Raw genomic sequence first — 26,715 nt, forward strand, 5'->3', positions numbered from 1 at the left:
ACACTGGGTTAGTAGTCTCTGGTAACAACACACTGGGTTAGTAGTCTCTGGTAACAACACACTGGGTTAGTAGTCTCTGGTAACAACACACTGGGTTAGTAGTCTCTGGTAACACTGGGTTAACTGGTAACACACTGGGTTAGTAGTCTCTGGTAACAAACACACTGGGTTAGTAGTCTCTGGTAACACACTGGGTTAGTAGTCTCTGGTAACACACACACTGGGTTAGTAGTCTCTGGTAACAACAACACACTGGGTTAGTAGTCTCTGGTAACAAACACACTGGGTTAGTAGTCTCTGTAACAACACACTGGGTTAGTAGTCTCTGGTAACAACACACTGGGTTAGTAGTCTCTGGTAACAACACACTGGGTTAGTAGTCTCTGGTAACAACACACTGGGTTAGTAGTCTCTGGTAACAACAACACACTGGGTTAGTAGTCTCTGGTAACAACAACACACTGGGTTAGTAGTCTCTGGTAACAACAACACACTGGGTCAGTAGTCTCTGGTAACAACACACTGGGTTAGTAGTCTCTGGTAACAACAACACACTGGGTTAGTAGTCTCTGGTAACAACAACACACTGGGTTAGTAGTCTCTGGTAACAACAACACACTGGGTTAGTAGTCTCTGGTAACAACAACACACTGCGGGTTAGTAGTCTCTGGTAACAACAACACACTGGGTTAGTAGTCTCTGGTAACAACAACACACTGCGGGTTAGTAGTCTCTGGTAACAACACACTGGGTTAGTAGTCTCTGGTAACAACACACTGGGTTAGTAGTCTCTGGTAACAACACACTGGGTTAGTAGTCTCTGGTAACAACACACTGGGTTAGTAGTCTCTGGTAACAACACACTGGGTTAGTAGTCTCTGGTAACACACTGGGTTAGTAGTCTCTGGTAACACACTGGGTTAGTAGTCTCTGGTAACAACACACACTGGGTTAGTAGTCTCTGGTAACAACACCACACTGGGTTAGTAGTCTCTGGTAACAACAACACACTGCGGGTTAGTAGTCTCTGGTAACAACAACACACTGGGTTAGTAGTCTCTGGTAACAACACCACACTGGGTTAGTAGTCTCTGGTAACAACACACTGGGTTAGTAGTCTCTGGTAACAACACACTGGGTTAGTAGTCTCTGGTAACAACACACTGGGTTAGTAGTCTCTGGTAACAACACCACACTGGGTTAGTAGTCTCTGGTAACAACACTGGGTTAGTAGTCTCTGGTAACACACTGGGTTAGTAGTCTCTGGTAACACACTGGGTTAGTAGTCTCTGGTAACACACTGGGTTAGTAGTCTCTGGTAACACACTGGGTTAGTAGTCTCTGGTAACACACTGGGTTAGTAGTCTCTGGTAACACACTGGGTTAGTAGTCTCTGGTAACACACTGGGTTAGTAGTCTCTGGTAACACACTGGGTTAGTAGTCTCTGGTAACAACAACACACTGGGTTAGTAGTCTCTGGTAACAACACCACACTGGGTTAGTAGTCTCTGGTAACAACACCACACTGGGTTAGTAGTCTCTGGTAACAACAACACACTGGGTTAGTAGTCTCTGGTAACAACAACACACTGGGTTAGTAGTCTCTGGTAACAACACCACACTGGGTTAGTAGTCTCTGGTAACACACTGGGTTAGTAGTCTCTGGTAACAACACCACACTGGGTTAGTAGTCTCTGGTAACAACAACACTGGGTTAGTAGTCTCTGGTAACAACACCACACTGGGTTAGTAGTCTCTGGTAACAACAACACACTGGGTTAGTAGTCTCTGGTAACACACTGGGTTAGTAGTCTCTGGTAACAACAACACACTGCGGGTTAGTAGTCTCTGGTAACAACAACACACTGGGTTAGTAGTCTCTGGTAACACCACACTGGGTTAGTAGTCTCTGGTAACAAACACACTGGGTTAGTAGTCTCTGGTAACAACACACTGGGTTAGTAGTCTCTGGTAACAACACACTGGGTTAGTAGTCTCTGGTAACAACACACTGGGTTAGTAGTCTCTGGTAACAACACACTGGGTTAGTAGTCTCTGGTAACAACACACTGGGTTAGTAGTCTCTGGTAACACACTGGGTTAGTAGTCTCTGGTAACACACTGGGTTAGTAGTCTCTGGTAACACACTGGGTTAGTAGTCTCTGGTAACACACTGGGTTAGTAGTCTCTGGTAACACACTGGGTTAGTAGTCTCTGGTAACAACAACACTGGGTTAGTAGTGTCTGGTAACAACACACTGGGTTAGTAGTCTCTGGTAACAACACACTGGGTTAGTAGTCTCTGGTAACAACACACTGGGTTAGTAGTCTCTGGTAACAACACACTGGGTTAGTAGTCTCTGGTAACAACACACTGGGTTAGTAGTCTCTGGTAACAACACACTGGGTTAGTAGTCTCTGGTAACAACACACTGGGTTAGTAGTCTCTGGTAACAACACACTGGGTTAGTAGTCTCTGGTAACAACACACTGGGTTAGTAGTCTCTGGTAACAACACACTGGGTTAGTAGTCTCTGGTAACAACACACTGGGTTAGTAGTCTCTGGTAACAACACACTGGGTTAGTAGTCTCTGGTAACAACACACTGGGTTAGTAGTCTCTGGTAACAACACACTGGGTTAGTAGTCTCTGGTAACAACACACTGGGTTAGTAGTCTCTGGTAACAACACACTGGGTTAGTAGTCTCTGGTAACAACACACTGGGTTAGTAGTCTCTGGTAACAACACACTGGGTTAGTAGTCTCTGGTAACAACACACTGGGTTAGTAGTCTCTGGTAACAACACACTGGGTTAGTAGTCTCTGGTAACAACACACTGGGTTAGTAGTCTCTGGTAACAACACACTGGGTCAGTAGTCTCTGGTAACAACACACTGGGTCAGTAGTCTCTGGTAACAACACACTGGGTCAGTAGTCTCTGGTAACAACACACTGGGTCAGTAGTCTCTGGTAACAACACACTGGGTCAGTAGTCTCTGGTAACAACACACTGGGTCAGTAGTCTCTGGTAACAACACACTGGGTCAGTAGTCTCTGGTAACAACACACTGGGTCAGTAGTCTCTGGTAACAACACACTGGGTCAGTAGTCTCTGGTAACAACACTGGGTCAGTAGTCTCTGGTAACAACACACTGGGTCAGTAGTCTCTGGTAACAACACACTGGGTCAGTAGTCTCTGGTAACAACACACTGGGTCACTGGTAACAACACACTGGGTCAGTAGTCTCTGGTAACAACACACTGGGTCAGTAGTCTCTGGTAACAACACACTGGGTCAGTAGTCTCTGGTAACAACACACTGGGTCAGTAGTCTCTGGTAACAACACACTGGGTCAGTAGTCTCTGGTAACAACACACTGGTTCAGTAGTCTCTGGTAACAACACACTGGGTCAGTAGTCTCTGGTAACAACACACTGGGTCAGTAGTCTCTGGTAACAACACACTGGGTCAGTAGTCTCTGGTAACACACTGGGTTAGTAGTCTCTGGTAACACACTGGGTTAGTAGTCTCTGGTAACAACACCACACTGGGTCAGTAGTCTCTGGTAACACACTGGGTCAGTAGTCTCTGGTAACACACTGGGTCAGTAGTCTCTGGTAACACACTGGGTCAGTAGTCTCTGGTAACACACTGGGTCAGTAGTCTCTGGTAACACACTGGGTTAGTAGTCTCTGGTAACAACACCACACTGGGTTAGTAGTCTCTGGTAACACACTGGGTTAGTAGTCTCTGGTAACACACTGGGTTAGTAGTCTCTGGTAACAACACCACACTGGGTTAGTAGTCTCTGGTAACACACTGGGTTAGTAGTCTCTGGTAACAACACACTGGGTTAGTAGTCTCTGGTAACAACACACTGGGTTAGTAGTCTCTGGTAACAACACACTGGGTTAGTAGTCTCTGGTAACAACACACTGGGTTAGTAGTCTCTGGTAACAACACACTGGGTTAGTAGTCTCTGGTAACAACACACTGGGTCAGTAGTCTCTGGTAACAACACACTGGGTCAGTAGTCTCTGGTAACAACACACTGGGTTAGTAGTCTCTGGTAACAACAACACACTGCGGGTTAGTAGTCTCTGGTAACACACGGGGTCAGTAGTCTCTGGTAACAACACCACACTGGGTCAGTAGTCTCTGGTAACAACACCACACTGGGTCAGTAGTCTCTGGTAACAACACCACACTGGGTCAGTAGTCTCTGGTAACAACACCACACTGGGTTAGTAGTCTCTCCACACAGAGAACAGCTCAGCAACATGTCTGTGTTTGAGGAACACATGATGTTTTCTCTGGTTGTTGTAGATGCCATCTCAGACGACACGGTGCGTTATTCCTATGTGAAGAAGAAAGGCTATGTTCGCCTCCACACCAACAAGGGAGACATCAACCTGGAGCTGTACTGTGACAAGGTGTGTGGTCCTTCGTACTTTGGTCGAACATGGCTCTTACTATGGTGGGATAGTGTGTTCCATTTCCCTCTTCCCCTCTTCCAACCCCCCCTCTCTCCTCCCTCTCTCTGTCCTCATCCCTCTCTCTCTGTCCTCATCCCTCTCTCTCTGTCCTCATCCCTCTCTCTCTCCATCCCTCTCGCTCTCTCTCTCCTCCTCCCTCCATGCATGGTTTTCCCTCATAATCAATTAACTTCCAAAATAACATGGTCGCTGTTGTAGAACGTTCATTATAATTGGTGATTTTGTGAATGTATGAAAACCCCATCAGGTAGCCTGATTTTCAGATGTCACGAAAACAAGATTATCAGGGAAATCCTTCTTCCGACACAGCATGTTAGCATTTTTAAATCCAACTATTATATAAATCTATTCAGAATAATCGTATTGTTGTGTGCCAGCCGTGTTCCTATTGGTCAGTCACCGGGATTGGCTCGTATCACCAGCCACTCTACACGATGAAGGCACTGCCAGAACTTTGTGGGCGCCTACAACCTCACTGAACGAGGAGCCAAGACGTAGTGGTGCTGAACGAGGAGCCAAGACGTAGTGGTGCTGAACGAGGAGCCAAGACGTAGTGGTGCTGAACGAGGAGCCAAGACGTAGTGGTGCTGAACGAGGAGCCAAGACGTAGTGGTGCTGAACGAGGAGCCAAGACGTAGTGGTGCTGAACGAGGAGCCAAGACGTAGTGGTGCTGAACGAGGAGCCAAGACGTAGTGGTGCTGAACCAGCAGCCAAGACGTAGTGGTGCTGAACCAGCAGCCAAGACGTAGTGGTGCTGAACCAGCAGCCAAGACGTAGTGGTGCTGAACCAGCAGACCTAGACCCTGTCTCACTGAACCAGCAGACCTAGACCCTGTCTCACTGAACCAGCAGACCTAGACCCTGTCTCACTGAACCAGCAGACCTAGACCCTGTCTCACTGAACCAGCCAAGACGTAGTGGTACTGAACCAGCAGACCTAGACCCTGTCTCACTGAACCAGCAGACCTAGACCCTGTCTCACTGAACCAGCAGACCTAGACCCTGTCTCACTGAACCAGCAGACCTAGACCCTGTCTCACTGAACCAGCAGACCTAGACCCTGTCTCACTGAACCAGCAGACCTAGACCCTGTCTCACTGAACCAGCCAAGACATCTGACAATCCTTTACGACCAATGGCAGAATCGTGGTGTATGACTGCTAAAATCACAGTCTGTGAGGGGGGGCCATTAACAAGCCTTCTGGAAATATGATGTGGAGTGACACAGGACAGGTCTTTAACTTTGTCTCGTACAGGACTGTGGTTTTAAACTCCTCCTGCTCTCTCGCCCAGGTTCCTAAAGCAGGAGAGAACTTCACCAAGCTGTGTAAGAAGGGTTACTACGACGGAACTGTCTTCCACAGATCTATCAGGAACTTCATGGTGAGACTAAACACACTACTGCTTCATTATGACTCGCCTGTCTCGACACTGATTCATTATGACTCGCCTGTCTCGACACTACTGATTCATTATGACTCGCCTGTCTCGACACTACTGATTCATTATGACTCGCCTGTCTCGACACTACTGATTCATTATGACTCGCCTGTCTCGACACTACTGATTCATTATGACTCGCCTGTCTCGACACTACTGATTCATTATGACTCGCCTGTCTCAACACTACTGATTCATTATGACTCGCCTGTCTCGACACGACTGCTTCATTATGACTCGCCTGTCTCGACACGACTGCTTCATTATGACTCGCCTGTCTCGACACGACTGCTTCATTATGACTCGCCTGTCTCGTCACTACTGATTCATTATGACTCGCCTGTCTCGACACCACTGATTCATTATGACTCGCCTGTCATCACTACTGATTCATTATGACTCACCACCTGTTACCACACCAAACACATTGTTAATTCATCAATGTTTGTAAATGGATATATTTCCCAATGTGTTTCAGATCCAAGGAGGAGACCCAACTGGGACTGGTTTAGGTAAGTATAGACCCTACAATATGAGTAGTGGAGAGTAAAACCCCTTGACTACTGTGAGGGGGGGGCCGTACTGTGGGGAGGGGAGGGGGCCGTACTGTGGGGAGGGGGCCGTACTGTGGGGAGGGGGGGGGAGGGGGGGGCCGTACTGTGGGGAGGGGGCCGTACTGTGGGGGGAGGGGGCCGTACTGTGGGGGGAGGGGGCCGTACTGTGGGGAGGGGAGGGGGCCGTACTGTGGGGAGGGGGGGGGGCCGTACTGTGGGGAGGGGGCGGGGGCCGTACTGTGGGGAGGGGGCGGGGGGCGGGGGCCGTACTGTGGGGAGGGGGCCGTACTGTGGGGGGGGGGGAGGGGGGCCGTACTGTGGGGGGGAGGGGCCGTACTGTGGGGAGGGGGAGGGGGCCGTACTGTGGGAGGGGGGGGCCGTACTGTGGGGAGGGGAGGGGGCCGTACTGTGGGGAGGGGGAGGGGGCCGTACTGTGGGGAGGGGGCGGGGGCCGTACTGTGGGGAGGGGGCCGTACTGTGGGGAGGGGGCGGGGTCCGTACTGTGGGGAGGGGGAGAGCTGCTCTAGCAGGGGCCTTTATTGCGACCCCCAGTACTACCTATTAGACTAGTGTGTGTGCCAGCCAAAATATGTCTGGGACACTAAAATTACACCAAGAAAAAAGAATGAGCTTTGTGTAGTGGACATCTGACCCACCAACTAGGCTGGTGAAGTGGACATCTGACCCACCAACTAGGCTGGTGAGGTGGACATCTGACCCACCAACTAGGCTGGTGAGGTGGACATCTGACCCACCAACTAGGCTGGTGAGGTGGACATCTGACCCGCCAACTAGGCTGGTGTGGTGGACATCTGACCCGCCAAAATCGACCGCCATTTGTGAGGTTGCGGATGTTAATTTGTAGCCCTGGGTGGATGTGATGATGTCTGTATGTTTGGCAGAGAGCCAGCTGTGCGGAGGGAAATGTCAGCCAGGTGATAAATTATGCACTAATGTCACCAGGTGTGTTTTATGGATGAGAGGAGACAATCAGGAGATGATTGGCCAGCTAGCTGTAAAATGATCCCAGCATGGCGCGCACACACAGGACAGTAGAACACGCCTCCGTTCAATAGATTCTCCGTGGTCGTTGTGAAAAGACGAGATCCTAGCCAGCTTGTTTTGAAATGAATGTTTAACAAGGTCTGGTTTAAACAAGACACCGGCCCTGTTGGCCTGGGCAATATGGCCAAAATATCATTTCAAGGTATACATTATTTTATGTTTTTAAATGGATGTTATTTGGTGGCGACGCAGGGGGCGGCCCTAGGGCGGCGACGCAGGGGGCGGCGGCAGGGGGCGGCCCTAGGGCGGCGACGCAGGGGGCGGCCCTGGGGCGGCGACGCAGGGGGCGGCCCTGGGGCGGCGACGCAGGGGGCGGCCCTGGGGCGGCGACGCAGGGGGCGGCCCTGGGGCGGCGACGCAGGGTTTTGATTTGATTTCCTTGTGTGTTTGAATAACGGTGTTGTTTAGTGGTTTTAACAGGAGACTCTCTCTCTCAGGGTTCATCTCTTGGGTTTTCAGTGCATTGAATTATTAGGTTTTGTGGCTTTTAATTTCCAATGGTGCCACCATTTCACTGCCCTGTCATTCAGATTTCCAGTCAAAGGCCCTGAATACTGCTCCTTAATGTAGGATCATTCTGGGTCTAGAGGCGAATACTGCTCCTTAATGTAGGGTCATTCTGGGTCTAGGGGCGGCCCTAATGTAGGATCATTCTGGGTCTAGAGCTGAATACTGCTCCTTAATGGGGGTCATTCTGGGTCTAGAGGCTGAGCTGCTCCGTAATGTAGGATCATTCTGGGTCTAGAGGCTGAATACTGCTCCTTAATGTAGGGTCATTCTGGGTCTAGAGGCGAATACTGCTCCGTAATGTAGGATCATTCTGGCTCTAGAGGCGGCTGAATACTGCTCCTTAATGGGGGGCGTTCCTGGGGCGGCTGAATACTGCTTAATGGGGCGGCTCCTAGGGCGAATACTGCTCCTTAATGTAGGATCATTCTGGGTCTAGGGGCGTGCTCCTTAATGTAGGGTCATTCTGGGCGAGTCGTCTGAATACTGCTCCTTAATGTAGGGTCATTCTGGGTTTCTGAATACTGCTCCGTCTAGAGTCGTCTGAATACTGCTCCTTAATGATTCGCAGGGGCGTACTGCTCCTAGGGCTGGGTCTAGAGTCGTCTGAATACTGCTGGGGTCATTCTGGGTCTAGAGGCTGAATACTGCTCCTTAATGTAGGGTCATTCTGGGTCTAGGGCTGAATACTGCTCCTTAATGTAGGGTCATTCGTCTAGGGGCTGCTCCTTAATGTAGGGTCATTCTGGGCTAGAGGCTGAATACTGCTCCTTAATGTAGGGTCATTCTGGGTCTAGGCGTCTGAATACTGCTCCGTAATGTAGGGTCATTCTGGGTCTAGGTCGCTGAATACTGCTCCTTAATGTAGGGTCATTCTGGGGGGCGGCTCCTTAATGTAGGGTCATTCTGGGTCTAGAGCGTCTGAATACTGCTCCTTAATGTAGGGCTGGGTCCCTGAATACTGGGGGTCATTCTGGGTCTAGAGGTCTGAATACTGCTCCTTAATAGGGTCATTCTGGGTCTAGAGGCTGAATACTGCTCCTTAATGTAGGATCATTCTGGGTCTAGAGCGTCTGAATACTGCTCCTTAATGTAGGATCATTCTGGGTCTAGAGGCTGAATACTGCTCCAGGATCATTCTGGGTCTAGAGCGTCTAGTCACTGCTCCTTAATGTAGGGTCATTCTGGGTCTAGAGGGCGAATACTGCTCCTTAATGTAGGGTCATTCTGGGTCTAGAGTCGTCTGAATACTGCTCCTTAATGTAGGGTCATTTTTGATTTGATTTCCTTGTGTAGGGTTTGAATAACTGCTCCTTAATGTAGGGTTGTTTAGTGGTTTTAATCATTCTGGGAGACACTCTCATTCTGGGGGTTCATCTCTTAATGTAGGGTTTTCAGTGCATTGAATTATTAGGTTTTGTGGTCATTCTGGGTCTTTTAATTTCCAATGGTCATTCTGGGTCTACGTCATTTCACTAGGGTCATTCCTGTCATTCAGATTTCCAGTCAAAATGTAGGCAGTCGTCTGAATTACTGCTCCTTAATGTAGGATCATTCTGGGTCTAGAGTCGTCTGAATACTGCTCCTTAATGTAGGGTCATTCTGGGTCTAGAGTCGTCTGAATACTGCTCCTTAATGTAGGGTCATTCTGGGTCTAGAGTCGTCTGAATACTGAATACTGCTCCTTAATGTAGGTTCATTCTGGGTCTAGAGTCGTCTGAATACTGCTCCTTAATGTAGGATCATTCTGGGTCTAGAGTCGTCTGAATACTGCTCCTTAATGTAGGGTCATTCTGGGTCTAGAGTCGTCTGAATACTGCTCCTTAATGTAGGGTCATTCTGGGTCTAGAGTCGTCTGAATACTGCTCCTTAATGTAGGATCATTCTGGGTCTAGAATCGTCTGAATACTGCTCCTTAATGTAGGATCATTCTGGGTCTAGAGTCGTCTGAATACTGCTCCTTAATGTAGGGTCATTCTGGGTCTAATGTTCTATTGGATTTTTCTCCCAATACTTAGAATCTGTCTGCCCCCTACTCTCTCTCTCTACTCTCTAATTACAAGTTGGTATATCTCTCTCTGTCTGCCCCCCTGCTCTGTCTGCCCCCTCTCTCTCTGTCTGCCCCCCTGCTCTGCCCCCCTGCTCTCTCTGTCTGCCCCCCCTGCTCTCTCTGTCTGCCCTCCCCTCTCGCTCTCTCTGTCTCTGTCTGCCCCCACCTGCTCGCTCTCTCTGTCTGCCCCCCTGCCTCTCTCCTGCCCCCCCTCTCTCTGTCTGCCCTCTCTGTCTGCCCCCTCTCTTCTCTCTCTCTCTGTCTGTCCCCCCTGCTCTCTCTCTGTCTGCCCCCTTCTCTCTCTCTCTGTCCCCCCTTCTCTCTCTCTGTCTGTCTGCCCCTGTCTGCCCCCCTTCTCTCTCTCTCTGTCTGCCCCCCTTCTCTCTGTCTCTCTCTCTGTCTGCCCCCCTGTCTCTCTCTCTCTCTCTGTCTGCCCCCCTCTCTCTCTCTGTCTCTGTCTGCCCCCCCCCCCCTCTCTCTCTCTCTCTGTCTGCCCCCTCTCTCTCTCTGTCTGCCCCCCCCCTCTGTCTCTCTCTCTCTCTGTCTGCCCCCTTCTCTCTCTCTCTGTCTCCCCCCTGCCCCTTCTCTCTCTCTCTGTCTGCCCCCCTGCTCTCTCTCTGTCTGCCCCCCTGCTCTCTCTCTCTGTCTGCCCCCCTTCTCTCTCTCTCTGTCTGCCCCCCTTGCTCTCTCTCTGTCTGCCCCCTGCTCTCTCTCTGTCTGTCTGCCCCCTCTCTCTCTCTCTGTCTCTCTCCCCCTGCTCTCTCTCTGTCTGCCCCCTGCTCTCTCTCTGTCTGCCCCCTGCTCTCTCTCTGTCTGCCCCCTGCCCCCTGCCCCCTGCTCTCTCTCTGTCTCTCTCTGTCTGCCCCCTGCTCTCTCTCTGTCTGCCCCCTGCTCTCTCTCTCTGTCTGCCCCCCTGCTCTCTCTCTGTCTGCCCCCCTGCTCTCTCTCTGTCTCTCTCCCCCCTGCTCTCTCTCTGTCTGCCCCCCCCTGCTCTCTCTCTGTCTGCCCCCCCCCCCTCTCTGTCTGCTCTCTCTCTCTGTCTGCCCCCTTCTCTCTCTCTCTGTCTGCCCCCCCCTCTCTCTCTCTCTCTGTCTGCCCCCCCCCCTCTGTCTCTCTCTCTCTGTCTGCCACCCCCTGCTCTGCCCCCCTTCTCTATCTCTCTCTGTCTGCCCCCTTCTCTCTCTCTCTCTGTCTGCCCCCCCTGCTCCCTCTGTCTGCCCCCTCTCTCTCTCTGCCCTCTGCTCCCCTCTCTCTGTCTGTCCCCCTCTCTCTCTCTGTCTGCCCCCTGCTCTGCCCCCCCCTGCTCTCTCTGTCTGCCCCCCTCTCTCTCTTGTCTGCCCCCCTGCTCTCTCTCTGTCCCCCTGCTCTCTGTCTGCCCCCTCTCTCTCTGTCTGCCCCCCCCCTGCTCTCTCTCTGTCTGCCCCCTTCTCTCTCTCTCTGTTCTGTCTGTCTCTCTCTCTTTCTGTCTGCCCCCCCCCTCTCTCTCTCTCTCTCTCTCTCTCTCTGTCTGCCCCCTCTGTCTGCCCCCTCTGCCCCTCTTCAGCCCCCCTTCTCTCTCTCTCTGTCTGAGAGTCATTCTGGGCTCTCCCCGCTCTCTCTCTCTCTCTGCCCCCTGCTCGCTCTCTCTCTCTCTTTCTGTCTGCTCTCTCTCTTTCTGTCTGCCCCCCCCCTCGCTCTCTCTCTCTCTCTGTCTGCCCCCTCGCTCTCTGCCCCTCTTCAGGAGGTGAAGCCCTTCAAAGATGAGTTTCGTCCCAACCTGTCCCACACCGGACGAGGGGTTCTCAGCATGGCCAACTCAGGACCCAACACCAACAAGTCCCAGTTGTGAGTTGTCATTGTCTTATGTCCCAGTTATCCCTCTTTCCTCCTAAAGTGTGCACTTGTTCACTTCCCTTAACCGATTTGAAAGGAAATGGCTGGTATCAGAAATGTGGTGGAAACCTCCACTAGCCCAAGCCGCCTCCAATGCTTTTAAATTTGTGGGAAGTAGTGAACGAGTGTACACTTCAGCATGTAGTGATACTGTCTTTTGCTCCCCCCATTTCCTCCCGTTAGTGTGTCCCCCCCCATTTCTCCCGTTAGTGCCCCCCCCCCATTTCCTCCCGTTAGTGGAGCCGAAGAGACATTGACCATGTGTTGTTTCCCAGCTTCATCACCTTCCGGTCATGTCCCTACCTGGACAGGAAACATACCGTGTTTGGAAGGTAAGAGACACACGGATTTCTGTTGTATTGGTTGAATATGTGATGGAGATGGCATGTCTGTGCTCTGGGTGCCAGACTGGCCAGAGCCCGGGTTCTAACCCCGGACCAGAGAGCCCGGGTTCTAACCCCGGACCAGAGAGCCCGGGTTCTAACCCCGGACCAGAGAGCCCGGGTTCTAACCCCGGACCAGAGAGCCCGGGTTCTAACCCCGGACGGGTTCTAACCCCGGACCAGAGAGCCCGGGTTCTAACCCCGGACCAGAGAGCCCTGTTTGGTTGTAATGGGCATTAATATGGAGATGGTCCCTCCTTTGCTGCTATAACAGCCTCCACTCTTCTGGGAAGGCTTTCCACTAGATGTTAGAACATTGCTGCTATAACAGCCTCCACTCTTCTGGGAAGGCTTTCCACTAGATGTAGGAACATTGCTGCTATAACAGCCTCCACTCTTCTGGGAAGGCTTTCCACTAGATGTAGGAACAATTGGCCTGGCTCCAGTCTGGGCGCTTTCCAGTTCATCCTATAAAGGTGTTCGATGGGGGCTTTTGAGGTCAGGGCTCTGCAGGCCACTCTTCAAGTTTCTGGAACATTGCTCAACTTTTCTGGGAAGGCTTTCCACAATTTGTTTTACATCCCTGTTCTGGGAAGGCTTTCTCATTTTCCAAGATAATTCATCCACCTGACAAGTGTGACATATCAAAAGCTCCACTCTTAAACACCCGTGATCATTATAACAGGTCCATCTTGTGCTAGGGGACAATAAAAGGCCACTCATCTAAAATGTGCATTGTTGTCACGCAACACAAATGTCTCAAGTTTTTACTAGATGTTGGAACATTGTCATGCTGACTGCAGGAATGTCCACTAGAGAGCTGTTGCCAGAGAATTTAATGTTAATTTCTGCTATAACCGCCTCCAACGTTGTTTTAGTGAATTTTGCAGTATGTCCAAACAGCCTCACAACCGCAGACCACGTGTTTGGTGTTGAGTGGGTGAGCAGTTTACTGATGTCAACGTTGTGAACAGAGTGCCCAGTTCATGGTGGTGGTGGGGTTGAGGTATGGTGGTGGGGGGTTTCTCTCAATTTGGTGGTGGGGTTTGGTATGGTGGTGGTGGGGGGTTATCATTTTCAAGATGTTTACCTGACAATGTCAACGTTGTGAACAGCGGGCCCCAGGTGCATCTTGGTGGGGGACAATAAAAGGGGTTAAAATGGCATGGTGTTTACTGCAACACAAATGTCAACGTTTTGAACAGAGGGCCCCATGGTGACTGCAGGGTCCACTAGAGCTATGGTGTTTACTGATGTGTTACGTTTGAACAGAGGCCCCATGGTGGTGGTGGGGGTTATGGTATGGTGTTTGGTGTTGAGTGGGTGAGGTGTTTACTGATGTCAACATTGTGAACAGAGGGCCCCATGGTGGTGGGGGGTTATGGTATGGTGGTGGGGGGTTGGTGTTTACTGATGTCAACATTGTGAACAGAGAGCCCCATGGTGGAGGTGGGGTTATGGTATGGTGTTTACTGATGTCAACATTGTGAACAGAGGGCCCCATGGTGGAGGTGGGGTTATGGTATGGTGTTTGCTGATGTCAACGTTGTGAACAGAGGGCCCCATGGTGGAGGTGGGGTTATGGTATGGTGTTTGCTGATGTCAACGTTGTGAACAGAGGGCCCCATGGTGGTGGTGGGGTTATGGTATGGACAGGCATAAGCTACGGACAACGAACACAAATGCTTTTTATCGATGGCAATTTGAATGCACAGAGATGCCGTGACGAGATCCTGAGGCCCGTCGTCGTGCCATTCATCCTCTACCATCACCTCCTGTTTCAGCATGATAATGCACGACCCCATGTTGCAAGGATCTGTGCACAGTTCCTGGAAGCTGCAAATGTCCCAGTTCTTCCATGGCCTGCGTCCTCACCAGACATGTCACCCATTGAGCATGTTTGGGATGCTCTGGATCGTCGTGTTCCAGTTCCCACCAATATCCAGCAACTTCTCACAGCCATTGAAGAGGAGTGGGGACAACATTCCACAGGCCACAATCAACAGCCTGATCAACTCCATGTGAAGGGACGTGTCCCACTGCATGAGGCAAATGGTCACATCAGATACTGACTGGTTTTCTGATCCACGACCCTACTTTTATTTAAGGTGTCTGTGACCAACAGAGTCATATCTGTATTCCCTGTCATGTCAAATCCATATGATTTTGAATTTAAGTGGACTGATTTCCTTATATGAGCTGTAACTCAGTAAACTGTTTGAAAATGGTTGCTTTTATATTTGAGTTCAGTATACATGACATTTCAAAACACTTTTGGCAACAGTGTTCCCCCTCAGACCACTACTCTACTACCACGTACAGGTTATTCAGAAAGTATTCAGACCCCTTGACTTTTCCCACATTTTGTTACGTTTACATCCTTATTCTAAAATGGATTCAATATTTTTTTACTCATCAATCGACACACAATACCCCATAATGACAAAGTGAAAACAGGTTGGGAGAACCTTCCAGAAGGACAACCATCTCTGCAGCACTCCACTAATCAGGCCTTTATGGTAGAGTGGCCAGACGGAAGCCACTCCTCAGTAAAAGGCACAAGGGCCCGCATGGAATTTGCCGAAATACACCCGAAGGACTCTCAGACTATGAGAAACAAGATTCTCTGGTCTGATGAAACCAAGATTGAACTCTTTGGCATACATGCCAAGTGTCACGTCTGGAGGAAACCTGACACCATCCCTACGGTGAAGCATGGTGGTGGCAGCATCATGCTGTGGGGATGTTTATCAGCGGCAGGGACTGGGAGACTAGTCAGGACCGAGGCAAAGATGAATGGATCAAAGTACAGAGATCCTTGATTGCGCTCAGGACCTCAGACTGGGGTGAAGGTTCACCTTCCATCAGGACAAATAAATAACAATTTAATAAATGTTTGAAAAAGGTTGTAGCCTCACAAAGTGGAAAAAGTCAAGGGGTCTGAATACTTTCCAAAGGCACTGTATGTATGTGTCACAGAGTGAAGGTAATCTAGAGGTTTTTTTTCTCCTTCTGGTTGCACACGTGACCATATTGGTAGAAATGAGGTGAAACTGATTTAAGTTTGCCTGCATTAAAGTCCCCGGCCACTAGGATCGCCACCTCTGAATGAGCGTTTTCTTGTTTGCTTATGGCCTTTTATACAGCTCAGATGGTCTATAAACGGCTACGAAAAATATAGATGAACTCTCTTGGTAAATAGTATGGTCTACAGCTGATCATGAGGTATTCTAACGGAGGAGAGAAGAACCTCGAGACTTCCTTAATATTAGAGCTCACACACCAGCTGCTGCTAACAGAGACACCTCCCCCCTTAAGCTCACCCGACGTTGTGGTTCTGTCCGGCCGACGCGTAGAAAGGAAGATTTGTGTAGTTTTGAAGATGTGTTGTCTTGTTTCTTCCCAGGGTGGTGGGAGGCTTCGAGGCTCTGACAGCCATGGAGAACATAGAAGCTGATCCTAAATCCGATAAACCCAAGGTACACACACACACACACACACACAGGTACACACACACACACACAGGTACACACACACACACACAGGTACACACACAGGTACACACACACACACACACAGGTACACACACGCACACACACAGGTACACACACACACAGGTGTACACACACACACACACCAGGGTTTCCGTTAGGAAAATGTGGCGTGGTATATTTTAACCAGCAGCGTTTTAAATTGACTGGACATTTTGAGAATTGTACAGGACCCATATGCATTGGGTGGATATGAAATAACATTAGAATATAGTAATTCATACAGTCTTAACAGAACAAGTCGAGGAAACAGTGATATGGGGGGGCCCTTCTTACCCACTTTGAGGATGTTAAGTTTACTTTTCATCAGCCAACGAGAGACGAGTAACGAACAGCAAAAATCACTAGCCAATGTCAATCTACTGTCTGCCAGAGTAGAAAAGTGAACCTATTCTATTGGTCAGCTTGTTGAGAAAGAAACGGCCTATTCTCAAACAGACTCTGGGACAGTTGTGGGGACAACAGATCCCTAATTCATACAACCAGCAGGCCTAGGCTAATTTAAAAAATTAAAAAGTTAAGTGTCTAATGCAACAGATCAGAACGTTTAGCTTAAAATGTTGCTCAACAATTTATTCACGTAGACGATGCGTAAATGTGAGATCCATAGTGTAATTAACTGGAGAACACTGTCAACAGCACTGTACACGTTTAACGCATTCCACTAAATTATGCAAATTCACCGACTGATAAGCACGATCAGTCAAATGTATTTCCATCCATGGATATGCTAAAAAGCATTATTTTTCTTCTCCTCTCGGACAATGGGCCAGCGGCAATCTTATTTATCGTCTTTTCTATCTTTTTTTATCTTTTTATTATCGGCTAAAAGCCAGCTATTACCGGCTAACGGAAACTGACACACACACACTGTATGGAGCAGAGAAGTACAATCAATATCCCTCGTTTTATCTCCTTCCTCCTGTCTGTTGTTGTGATCCCCTGTTCACACCTGTTACCTGTGACTCACTTAAGTAGAAACAGACTCCCAGAATTCAGTTGTAACTTATCTAGAACTGACTGAAGACACCAGCGACCACTAACCCAGCGAGGGCTTAAACTATACTCTCTCTTCTCTATCTCCAGTCTGAGATCAAGCTGCTGAGTGCCACTGTGTTCGTGGACCCGTATGAAGAGGCAGATGCCCAGGTTGGTTTGTGTGTTTGGTCTATGATCCAGTAAGATGTTGTCAGTTAGCTGCCTGACGCGTTTCAACTGTTGTCAGTTAGCTGCCCGACGCGTTTCAACTGTTGTCAGTTAGCTGCCTGACGCGTTTCAACTGTTGTCAGTTAGCTGCCTGACGCGTTTCAACTGTTGTCAGTTAGCTGCCTGACGCGTTTCAACTGTTGTCAGTTAGCTGCCTGACGCGTTTAAACTGTTGTCAGTTAGCTGCCCGACGCGTTTCAACTGTTGTCAGTTAGCTGCCCGACGCGTTTCAACTGTTGTCAGTTAGCTGCCCGACGCGTTTCAACTGTTGTCAGTTAGCTGCCCGACGCGTTTCAACTGTTGTCAGTTAGCTGCCTGGCCAGCGTTTCAACTGTTGTCAGTTAGCTGCCTGACGCGTTTCAACTGTTGTCAGTTAGCTGCCTGTTTCAACTGTTGTCAGTTAGCTGCCTGACGCGTTTCAACTGTTGTCAGTTAGCTGCCTGACGCGTTTCAACTGTTGTCAGTTAGCTGCCTGACGCGTTTCAACTGTTGTCAGTTAGCTGCCTGACGCGTTTCAACTGTTGTCAGTTAGCTGCCTGACGCGTTTCAACTGTTGTCAGTTAGCTGCCTGACGCGTTTCAACTGTTGTCAGTTAGCTGCCTGACGCGTTTCAACTGTTGTCAGTTAGCTGCCTGACGCGTTTCAACGTTTCAACTGTTGTCAGTTAGCTGCCTGACGCGTTTCAACTGTTGTCAGTTAGCTGCCTGACGCGTTTCAACTGTTGTCAGTTAGCTGCCTGACGCGTTTCAACTGTTGTCAGTTAGCTGCCTGACAGCGTTTCAACTGTTGTCAGTTAGCTGCCCCGTTTCAACTGTTGTCAGTTAGCTCAACTGTTGTCAGTTAGCTGCCCGACGCGTTTCAACTGTTGTCAGTTAGCTGCCCGACGCGTTTCAACTGTTGTCAGTTAGCTGCCTGACGCGTTTCAACTGTTGTCAGTTAGCTGCCTGACGCGTTTCAACTGTTGTCAGTTAGCTGCCTGACGCCCCTGACGCGTTTCAACTGTTGTCAGTTAGCTGCCCGACGCCCCTGACGCGTTTCAACTGTTGTCAGTTAGCTGCTCGACGCCCCTGACGCGTTTCAACTGTTGTCAGTTAGCTGCTCGACGCCCCTGACGCGTTTCAACTGTTGTCAGTTAGCTGCTCGACGCCCCTGACGCGTTTCAACTGTTGTCAGTTAGCTGCTCGACGCCCCTGACGCGTTTCAACTGTTGTCAGTTAGCTGCTCGACGCCCCTGACGCGTTTCAACTGTTGTCAGTTAGCTGCTCGACGCCCCTGACGCGTTTCAACTAAACATACAATCAGGAGACCTGAGTTTCTGATGAGCACTGAGATTGGAAAATACACTACCGTCTTGTGTTTGTGTGTGTAGATTGCAGCTGAGCGTCAGAAGGAGTTGGAAAAGCAGGAGGAGGATCGAGCTCAGACCAGTTTGTCTCAGAGGAAGACTAAAGCAGATCAGGCTCCCAAGACCTTCAAGGCTGGCATAGGGAAATACATCAACCCTGTGACCGCTACCACCACGTGAGACCACACACCACGCACACACACACACCACCCACACCACACACCACGCCCACCACACCAACACAACACACCACACCAACACAACACACCACACACCACGCCCACCACACCAACACAACACACCACGCCCACCACGCCCAACACACCACGCCCAACACACCACACCCACACCCACCACCACCAACACACCACGCCCAACACACCAACACACCACACCCACCCACACACACCCACCCACACAACACACCAACACAACACACCACGCCCACCACACCACACCCACCCACACCACACCACACCCACCCCCACACACCCACCCCACACACACCCACCCCACACACACCCACCACACCACACCACACCCACCACACCACACCCACGCACAACACACCACACCACTACACCACACTAACACACCACACACACTACACACACCATACACACCACGCCACACACACGCACACCACACCCACGCACACACCACACACACCACGCGCACACCACACCACGCGCACACCACACCACGCGCACACCACACACACCACACGCACCACACACCACACACACCACACACCACACACACCACACGCATCATGCACACCACACGCACACCACACCACGCGCACACCACACCACGCGCACACCACACCACGCGCACACCACACCACGTGCACACCACACCACGCGCACACCACACGCACCACACGCATCATGCACACCACACCCACACACCATTAACCCCATCCTGTGTGTGTAGGAAGCGTCCAGCAGTAGAGGACAGCGGACCGTCCACCAGCGGAGCCAAGAAGCCCAAAGGAAAGGCTGGCTTTGGAGACTTCAGCTCCTGGTAACTCCATGGACACACAGCCCCGTGGACACGCAGCCCCTTGGACACGCAGCCCCTTGGACACGCAGCCCCGTGGACACGCAGCCCCGTGGACACGCAGCCCCGTGGACACGCAGCCCCGTGGACACGCAGCCCCGTGGACACGCAGCCCCTTGGACACGCAGCCCCTTGGACACGCAGCCCCGTGGACACGCAGCCCCGTGGACACACAGCCCCGTGGACACCTTCTGTGTCCCACCACTACTTTAGACCAGAGCCCTATTCTCTATATAGAGCACTACTTTAGACCAGAACCCTATTCTCTATATAGTGCACTACTATAGACCAGAGCCCTATTCCCTATATAGTGCACTACTTTAGTCCAGAGCCCTATTCCCTATATAGTGCACTACTATAGACCAGAGCCCTATTCCCTATATAGTGCACTACTTTCGACCAGAGCCTATGGCACCCTGTTCCCGAAATAGTGCACTACTTTTGACTAGGGTCCATAGGACACTATGTAGTTATGGTAATATATAGGAAATTAAGTAACTAGGTTTTGGTCAAAAGTAGTGGTCTATGTAGGGAATAGGCTTCCATTCTGGATGTACCCCCTAATATCCTATTACCCCCCTGCTACTACCAGTCACCCCCTGATATCCTATTACCCCCCTGCTACTACCAGTCACCCCCTGATACCCTATTACCCCCTGCCACTACCAGTCACCCCCTGATACCCTATTACCCCCTGCCACTACCAGTCACCCCCTGATACCCTATTACCCCCTGTTACTACCAGTCACCCCTGATACCCTATTACCCCCTGCTACTACCAGTCACCCCTGATATCCTATTACCCCCTGCTACTACCAGTCACCCCTGATACCCTATTACCCCTGCCACTACCAGTCACCCCTGATACCCTATTACCCCTCCTGTTACTACCAGTCACCCCTGATACCCTATTACCCCCTGCTACTACCAGTCACCCCTGATACCCTATTACCCCCTGCTACTACCAGTCACCCCTGATACCCTATTACCCCCTGCCACTACCAGTCACCCCTGATACCCTATTACCCCCTGATACTACCAGTTACCCCCTGATACCCTATTACCCCCTGCTACTACCAGTCACCCCCTGATACTACCAGTTACCCCCTGATACCCTATTACCCCCTGCTACTACCAGTTACCCCTGATACCCTATTACCCCTGCCACTACCAGTTACCCCCTGTTACTACCAGTCACCCCCTGATACCCTATTACCCCCTGCTACTACCAGTCACCCCTGATACTACCAGTCACCCCTGATACCCTATTACCCCCTGCTACTACCAGTCACCCCGAAACCCTATTACCCCCTGCTACTACCAGACACCCCCTGATGATACCCCTATTACCCCCTGCTACTACCAGTCACCCCTGATACCCTATATTACCCTGTATTACCCTGCTACTACCAGACACCCCTGATATCCTACCCCCTGCTACTACCAGACACCCCCTGATACCCTATTACCCCCTGATACCCTATTACCCCTACTACTACCAGTCACCCCTGATACCCTGTTACCCCCTGCTACTACCAGTCACCCCTGATACCCTATTACCCCCTACTACTACCAGTCACCCCCTGATACCCTATTACCCCCTGCTACTACCAGTCACCCCTGAAACCCTATTACCCCCTGCTACTACCAGTCACCCCCTGATACCCTATTACCCCCTGCTACTACCAGTCACCCCTGATACCCTATTACCCCCTGCTATTACCCCCTGCTACTACCAGTCACCCCTGATACCCTATTACCCTCCTGCTACTACCAGTTACCCCCTGATGCCTATTACCCCCTGCCACTACCAGTCACCCCCTGATACCCTATTACCCCCTGATACTACCAGTCACCCCTGATACTACCAGTCACCCCTGATACCCTATTACCCCCTGCTACTACCAGTCACCCCTGATACTACCAGTCACCCCTGATACCCTATTACCCCCTGCTACTACCAGTCACCCCTGATACCCTATTACCCCCTGCTACTACCAGTCACCCCTGATACCCTATTACCCCCTGCTACTACCAGTCACCCCCTGATACCCTATTACCCCCTGCTACTACCAGTCCCCCTGATACCCTATTACCCCCTACTACTACCAGTCACCCCTGATACCCTATTACCCCCCTGCTACTACCAGTCACCCCTGATACCCTATTACCCCTGCTACTACCAGTCACCCCCTCATACCCTATTACCCCCCTGCTACTACCAGTCACCCCTGATACCCTGGTATATTACCCCTGCTACTACCAGTCACCCCTGATACCCTGGTATATTACCCCCTTCTACTACCAGTCACCCCCTGATACCCTGGTATATTACCCCCTGCTACTACCAGACACCCCTGATATCCTATTACCCCCTGCTACTACCAGACACCCCTGATACCCTATTACCCCCTGCTACTACCAGTCACCCCTGATACCCTATTACCCCCTGCTACTACCAGTCACCCCCTGATACCCTATTACCCCCTGCTACTACCAGTCACCCCTGATACCCTATTACCCCTGCTATTACCCCCTGCTACTACCAGTCACCCCTGATACCCTATTACCCCCTGCTACTACCAGTCACCCCTGATACCCTATTACCCCCCTACTACTACCAGTCACCCCCTGATACCCTATTACCCCCTGCTACTACCAGTCACCCCCTGATACCCTATTACCCCCTGCTACTACCAGTCACCCCTGATACCCTATTACCCCCTGCTACTACCAGTCACCCCTGATACCCTATTACCCCCTGCTACTACCAGTCACCCCTGATACCCTATTACCCCCTGCTACTACCAGTCAACCCTGAAACCCTATTACCCCCTGCTACTACCAGTCACCCCTGATACCCTATTACCCCCTGCTACTACCAGTCACCCCTGAAACCCTATTACCCCGCTGCTACTACCAGTCACCCCTGATACCCTATTACCCCCTGCTACTACCAGTCACCCCCTGATACCCTATTACCCCCTGCTACTACCAGTCACCCCTGATACCCTATTACCCCCTGCTACTACCAGTCACCCCCTGATACCCTATTACCCCCTGCTACTACCAGTCACCCCTGATACCCTATTACCCCCTGCTACTACCAGTCACCCCTGATACCCTATTACCCCCTGCTACTACCAGTCACCCCTGATACCCTATTACCCCCTGCTACTACCAGTCACCCCCTGCCATTCGCCTCTCATGGACATTTTGTTTTTATTTTCTGAGTCATGTGAATTATATAGAATGTTGTCTTTCACTTAGTATGACATCATTAAATAATGTTCTAATTTATGCATTTTTTTATTTTTTTTATTTGTGTTTTAATAAATTCCAGTTTTTCCAGTATATTTATTATATTTATTAATATTTATTAATATTTATTATATTTATTATATTTATTATATTTATTTATATTTATTATATTTATTATATTTATTATATTTATTAATATTTATTATATTTATTATATTTATTAATATTTATTATATTTATTAATATTTATTAATATTTATTATTTATTATATTTATTATATTTATTAATATTTATTTATTTATTTATTATTTATTATATTTATTATATTTATTATATTTATTATATTTATTATATTTATTAATATATTTATTAATATTTATTATATTTATTATATTTATTATATTTATTAATATTTATTAATATTTATTATATTTATTAATATTTATTATATTTATTATATTTATTATATTTATTATATTTATTAATATTTATTATATTTATTTATTAATGCTTCACAATTTTTCACAAATTCATATCTTTCATCGGTTTCTTGTGAGGCCGAGCCCTGCGGTTTTTCAAATGGCACCCTGTCCCCTATATAGTGCACTACTACCCTATGGGCCCTGGGCAAAAGTCATCAGCAGGCGGCCCTACGGGTCAGCAAAAGTGTGTGTGTGTGTATATATATATATATATATATATATATTAATTGCGGGATAGAAAAACATCAAGAAAGACTAAGATTAAAAAGAGTTTAATTTCAGAAATCTGATACCCACAAATATTGGAATACACACATGGAGGAAAAGACCGACACAACTAATCATAAGATCCAAGGTTTATATCTAGGAGACATAACAAAGCTCATTTAACCCCATATTTTTGTTGCCTCAAAACTACCTCCATACGTCCAATTTGTTGTTATGGGTTACCGTCAGACGAGTCCTGCGACACCCATCGTGAGTCTCTCCTTTCCATGGTGAGTTTGTAGCTCAACGCTACAGGCAGAAGTTGGCACATCAGTGTTACGGACTTCAGACGAGTCCCGTGACAGTCGCCGAGCATGCCAAACCGTTTGAGCTCGGCACACCTTTCACCACGGATACGGCAGGCCGACGGGCGCATGGGGTGGATAGCAGGGGGGTCAGGGGGTAACTGGTAGGGATACGGCAGGCTGACGGGGCGGATAGCAGGGGGTCAGGGGTAACTGGTAGGGATACGGCAGGCTGACGGGGTGGATAGCAGGGGGTCAGGGGGTAACTGGTAGGGATACGGCAGGCTGACGGGCGGATGGGGTGGATAGCAGGGGGTCAGGGGTAACTGGTAGGGATACGGCAGGCTGACGGGCGGATGGGGTGGATAGCAGGGGGGTCAGGGGGTAACTGGTAGGGATACGGCAGGCTGACGGGGCGGATAGCAGGGGGGTCAGGGGGTAACTGGTAGGGATACGGCAGGCTGATGGGGTGGATAGAGACGCAGCCCGTGTGTTAAACTCCTCTAGCTGACGGGCGGATGGGGTGGATAGAGACGCAGCCCGTGTGTTAAACTCCTCTAGCTGACGGGCGGATGGGGTGGATAGAGACGCAGCCCGTGTGTTAAACTCCTCTAGCTGACGGGCTGATGGGGTGGATAGAGACGCAGCCCGTGTGTTAAACTCCTCTAGCTGACGGGCTGATGGGGTGGATAGAGACGCAGCCCGTGTGTTAAACTCCTCTAGCTGACGGGCGGATGGGGTGGATAGAGACGCAGCCCGTGTGTTAAACTCCTCTAGCTGACGGGCGGATGGGGTGGATAGAGACGCAGCCCGTGTGTTAAACTCCTCTAGCTGACGGGCTGATGGGGTGGATAGAGACGCAGCCCGTGTGTAAAACTCCTCTAGCTGACGGGCTGATGGGGTGGATAGAGACGCAGCCCGTGTGTTAAACTCCTCTAGCTGACGGGCTGATGGGGTGGATAGAGACGCAGCCCGTGTGTAAAACTCCTCTAGCTGACGGGCGGATGGGGTGGATAGAGACGCAGCCCGTGTGTTAAACTCCTCTAGCTGACGGGCGGATGGGGTGGATAGAGACGCAGCCCGTGTGTTAAACTCCTCTAGCTGACGGGCGGATGGGGTGGATAGAGACGCAGCCCGTGTGTTAAACTCTAGCTGACGGGCGGATGGGGTAGCGTGTGACGGGCGGATGGGGTGGATAGAGACGCAGCCCGTGTGTTAAACTCCTCTAGCTGACGGGCTGATGGGGTGGATAGAGACGCAGCCCGTGTGTAAAACTCCTCTAGCTGACGGGCTGATGGGGTGGATAGAGACGCTGCCCGTGTGTTAAACTCCTCTAGCTGACGGGCTGATGGGGTGGATAGAGACGCAGCCCGTGTGTTAAACTCCTCTAGCTGACGGGCTGATGGGGTGGATAGAGACGCAGCCCGTGTGTAAAACTCCTCTAGCTGATGGGGTGGATAGAGACGCAGCCCGTGTGTTAAACTCCTCTAGCTGACGGGCTGATGGGGTGGATAGAGACGTTAAACTCCTCTAGCTGATGGGGTGGATAGAGACGCAGCCCGTGTGTTAAACTCCTCTAGCTGACGGGCTGATGGGGTGGATAGAGACGCAGCCCGTGTGTTAAACTCCTCTAGCTGACGGGCTGATGGGGTGGATAGAGACGCAGCCCGTGTGTTAAACTCCTCTAGCTGACGGGCGGATGGGGTGGATAGAGACGCAGCCCGTGTGTTAAACTCCTCTAGCTGACGGGCGGATGGGGTGGATAGAGACGCAGCCCGTGTGTTAAACTCCTCTAGCTGACGGGCTGATGGGGTGGATAGAGACGCAGCCCGTGTGTTAAACTCCTCTAGCTGACGGGCGGATGGGGTGGATAGAGACGCAGCCCGTGTGTTAAACTCCTCTAGCTGATGGGGTGGATAGAGACGCAGCCCGTGTGTTAAACTCCTCTAGCTGACGGGCGGATGGGGTGGATAGAGACGCAGCCCGTGTGTTAAACTCCTCTAGCTGACGGGCTGATGGGGTGGATAGAGACGCAGCCCGTGTGTTAAACTCCTCTAGCTGACGGGCTGATGGGGTGGATAGAGACGCAGCCCGTGTGTTAAGACGTCTTTTGTCCTCGTCTTGTCGTGTCGTGTATATATATATATTTACAACTTTTTTTTCACATACATTTTATTTTTATTTTCCATCAACTCATCTTCAATACACTCTCCTGCAACCTGCCTCACCAATTGATATGTATAAATACGTATTATTTACCTCAAATCTGCAATCAAATCTGCAATCCTCCAAGAAGCTAGCCAGAAGCTAGTTAGCTTCTTTACTGGCAACTCGTTCGTATTCAGCTAACCACGGTTTGTGGTCATTAGCTATCCTTTAACTCGAAAATCTATCGCCAGTTTTGTACGGCGCAGCAGCGCGGCTCGGAACGGAACATACCGGACCGATTTTTTTCTCTCCATGTCCCTGGATTTCAACTGCTCTCTGGACATTCACTCCCGGATCTCACAGCCAGCTGGCTGCTATCCGTGTGTCTATCTGCTTTCGTCGATTCCGGAGCAAACATCACTACTCCGGAGCTAGCGAGCTCCGTCAACCACTCCTGAGCTCCGTCAATCACTCCTGGGCTGCAGTCACCTATCCGGACCCGTTTTACTGCCACACGGAGCCCCTCCGGGCCCTCACAACTGGACTGCCGACGTTATCTACCCGAAGGAGATCCGGCTGGCTCCTCCGTCGCGACGTTACCTGAATGCCCATCTGCGGCCTGCTAACCGTTAGCTGTCTTACCGGATGCTCTCAGAATAGACAATCGGACAATTTATTTATTTTTATTATTAACATGTTTCTTCTGGGCCTCTATAACTATATCTATTGTTTTTATTTTTTTTTTTGTTGTTGTGTGATTTGGACTAATCCTCT

At 50.1% G+C, this 26,715-nt stretch overlaps 1 protein-coding gene across 1 annotated transcript in view; it reads left to right on the forward strand.

Moving 5' to 3' along the window:
* ppil2 (peptidylprolyl isomerase (cyclophilin)-like 2) overlaps positions 1–20,282 on the forward strand; it is a 48,017-nt gene extending 27,735 nt beyond the window's left edge. The window contains exons 12-22 of the mRNA XM_065026926.1: positions 4,332–4,438; positions 5,796–5,885; positions 6,421–6,454; positions 6,540–6,545; positions 8,132–8,142; positions 11,842–11,942; positions 12,266–12,322; positions 15,780–15,852; positions 17,011–17,073; positions 18,500–18,651; positions 19,412–20,282. Of these exons, the coding sequence (XP_064882998.1) occupies positions 4,332–4,438; positions 5,796–5,885; positions 6,421–6,454; positions 6,540–6,545; positions 8,132–8,142; positions 11,842–11,942; positions 12,266–12,322; positions 15,780–15,852; positions 17,011–17,073; positions 18,500–18,651; positions 19,412–19,505 (788 nt within the window). The 3' untranslated portion in view covers positions 19,506–20,282. The remainder of the gene's footprint in view (positions 1–4,331; positions 4,439–5,795; positions 5,886–6,420; positions 6,455–6,539; positions 6,546–8,131; positions 8,143–11,841; positions 11,943–12,265; positions 12,323–15,779; positions 15,853–17,010; positions 17,074–18,499; positions 18,652–19,411) is intronic.
* Positions 20,283–26,715: the final 6,433 nt, after the last annotated feature.

This window comes from Oncorhynchus nerka, linkage group LG13 (assembly GCF_034236695.1).
Source record: "Oncorhynchus nerka isolate Pitt River linkage group LG13, Oner_Uvic_2.0, whole genome shotgun sequence".
Taxonomy (NCBI): Eukaryota; Metazoa; Chordata; class Actinopteri; order Salmoniformes; family Salmonidae; genus Oncorhynchus; species Oncorhynchus nerka.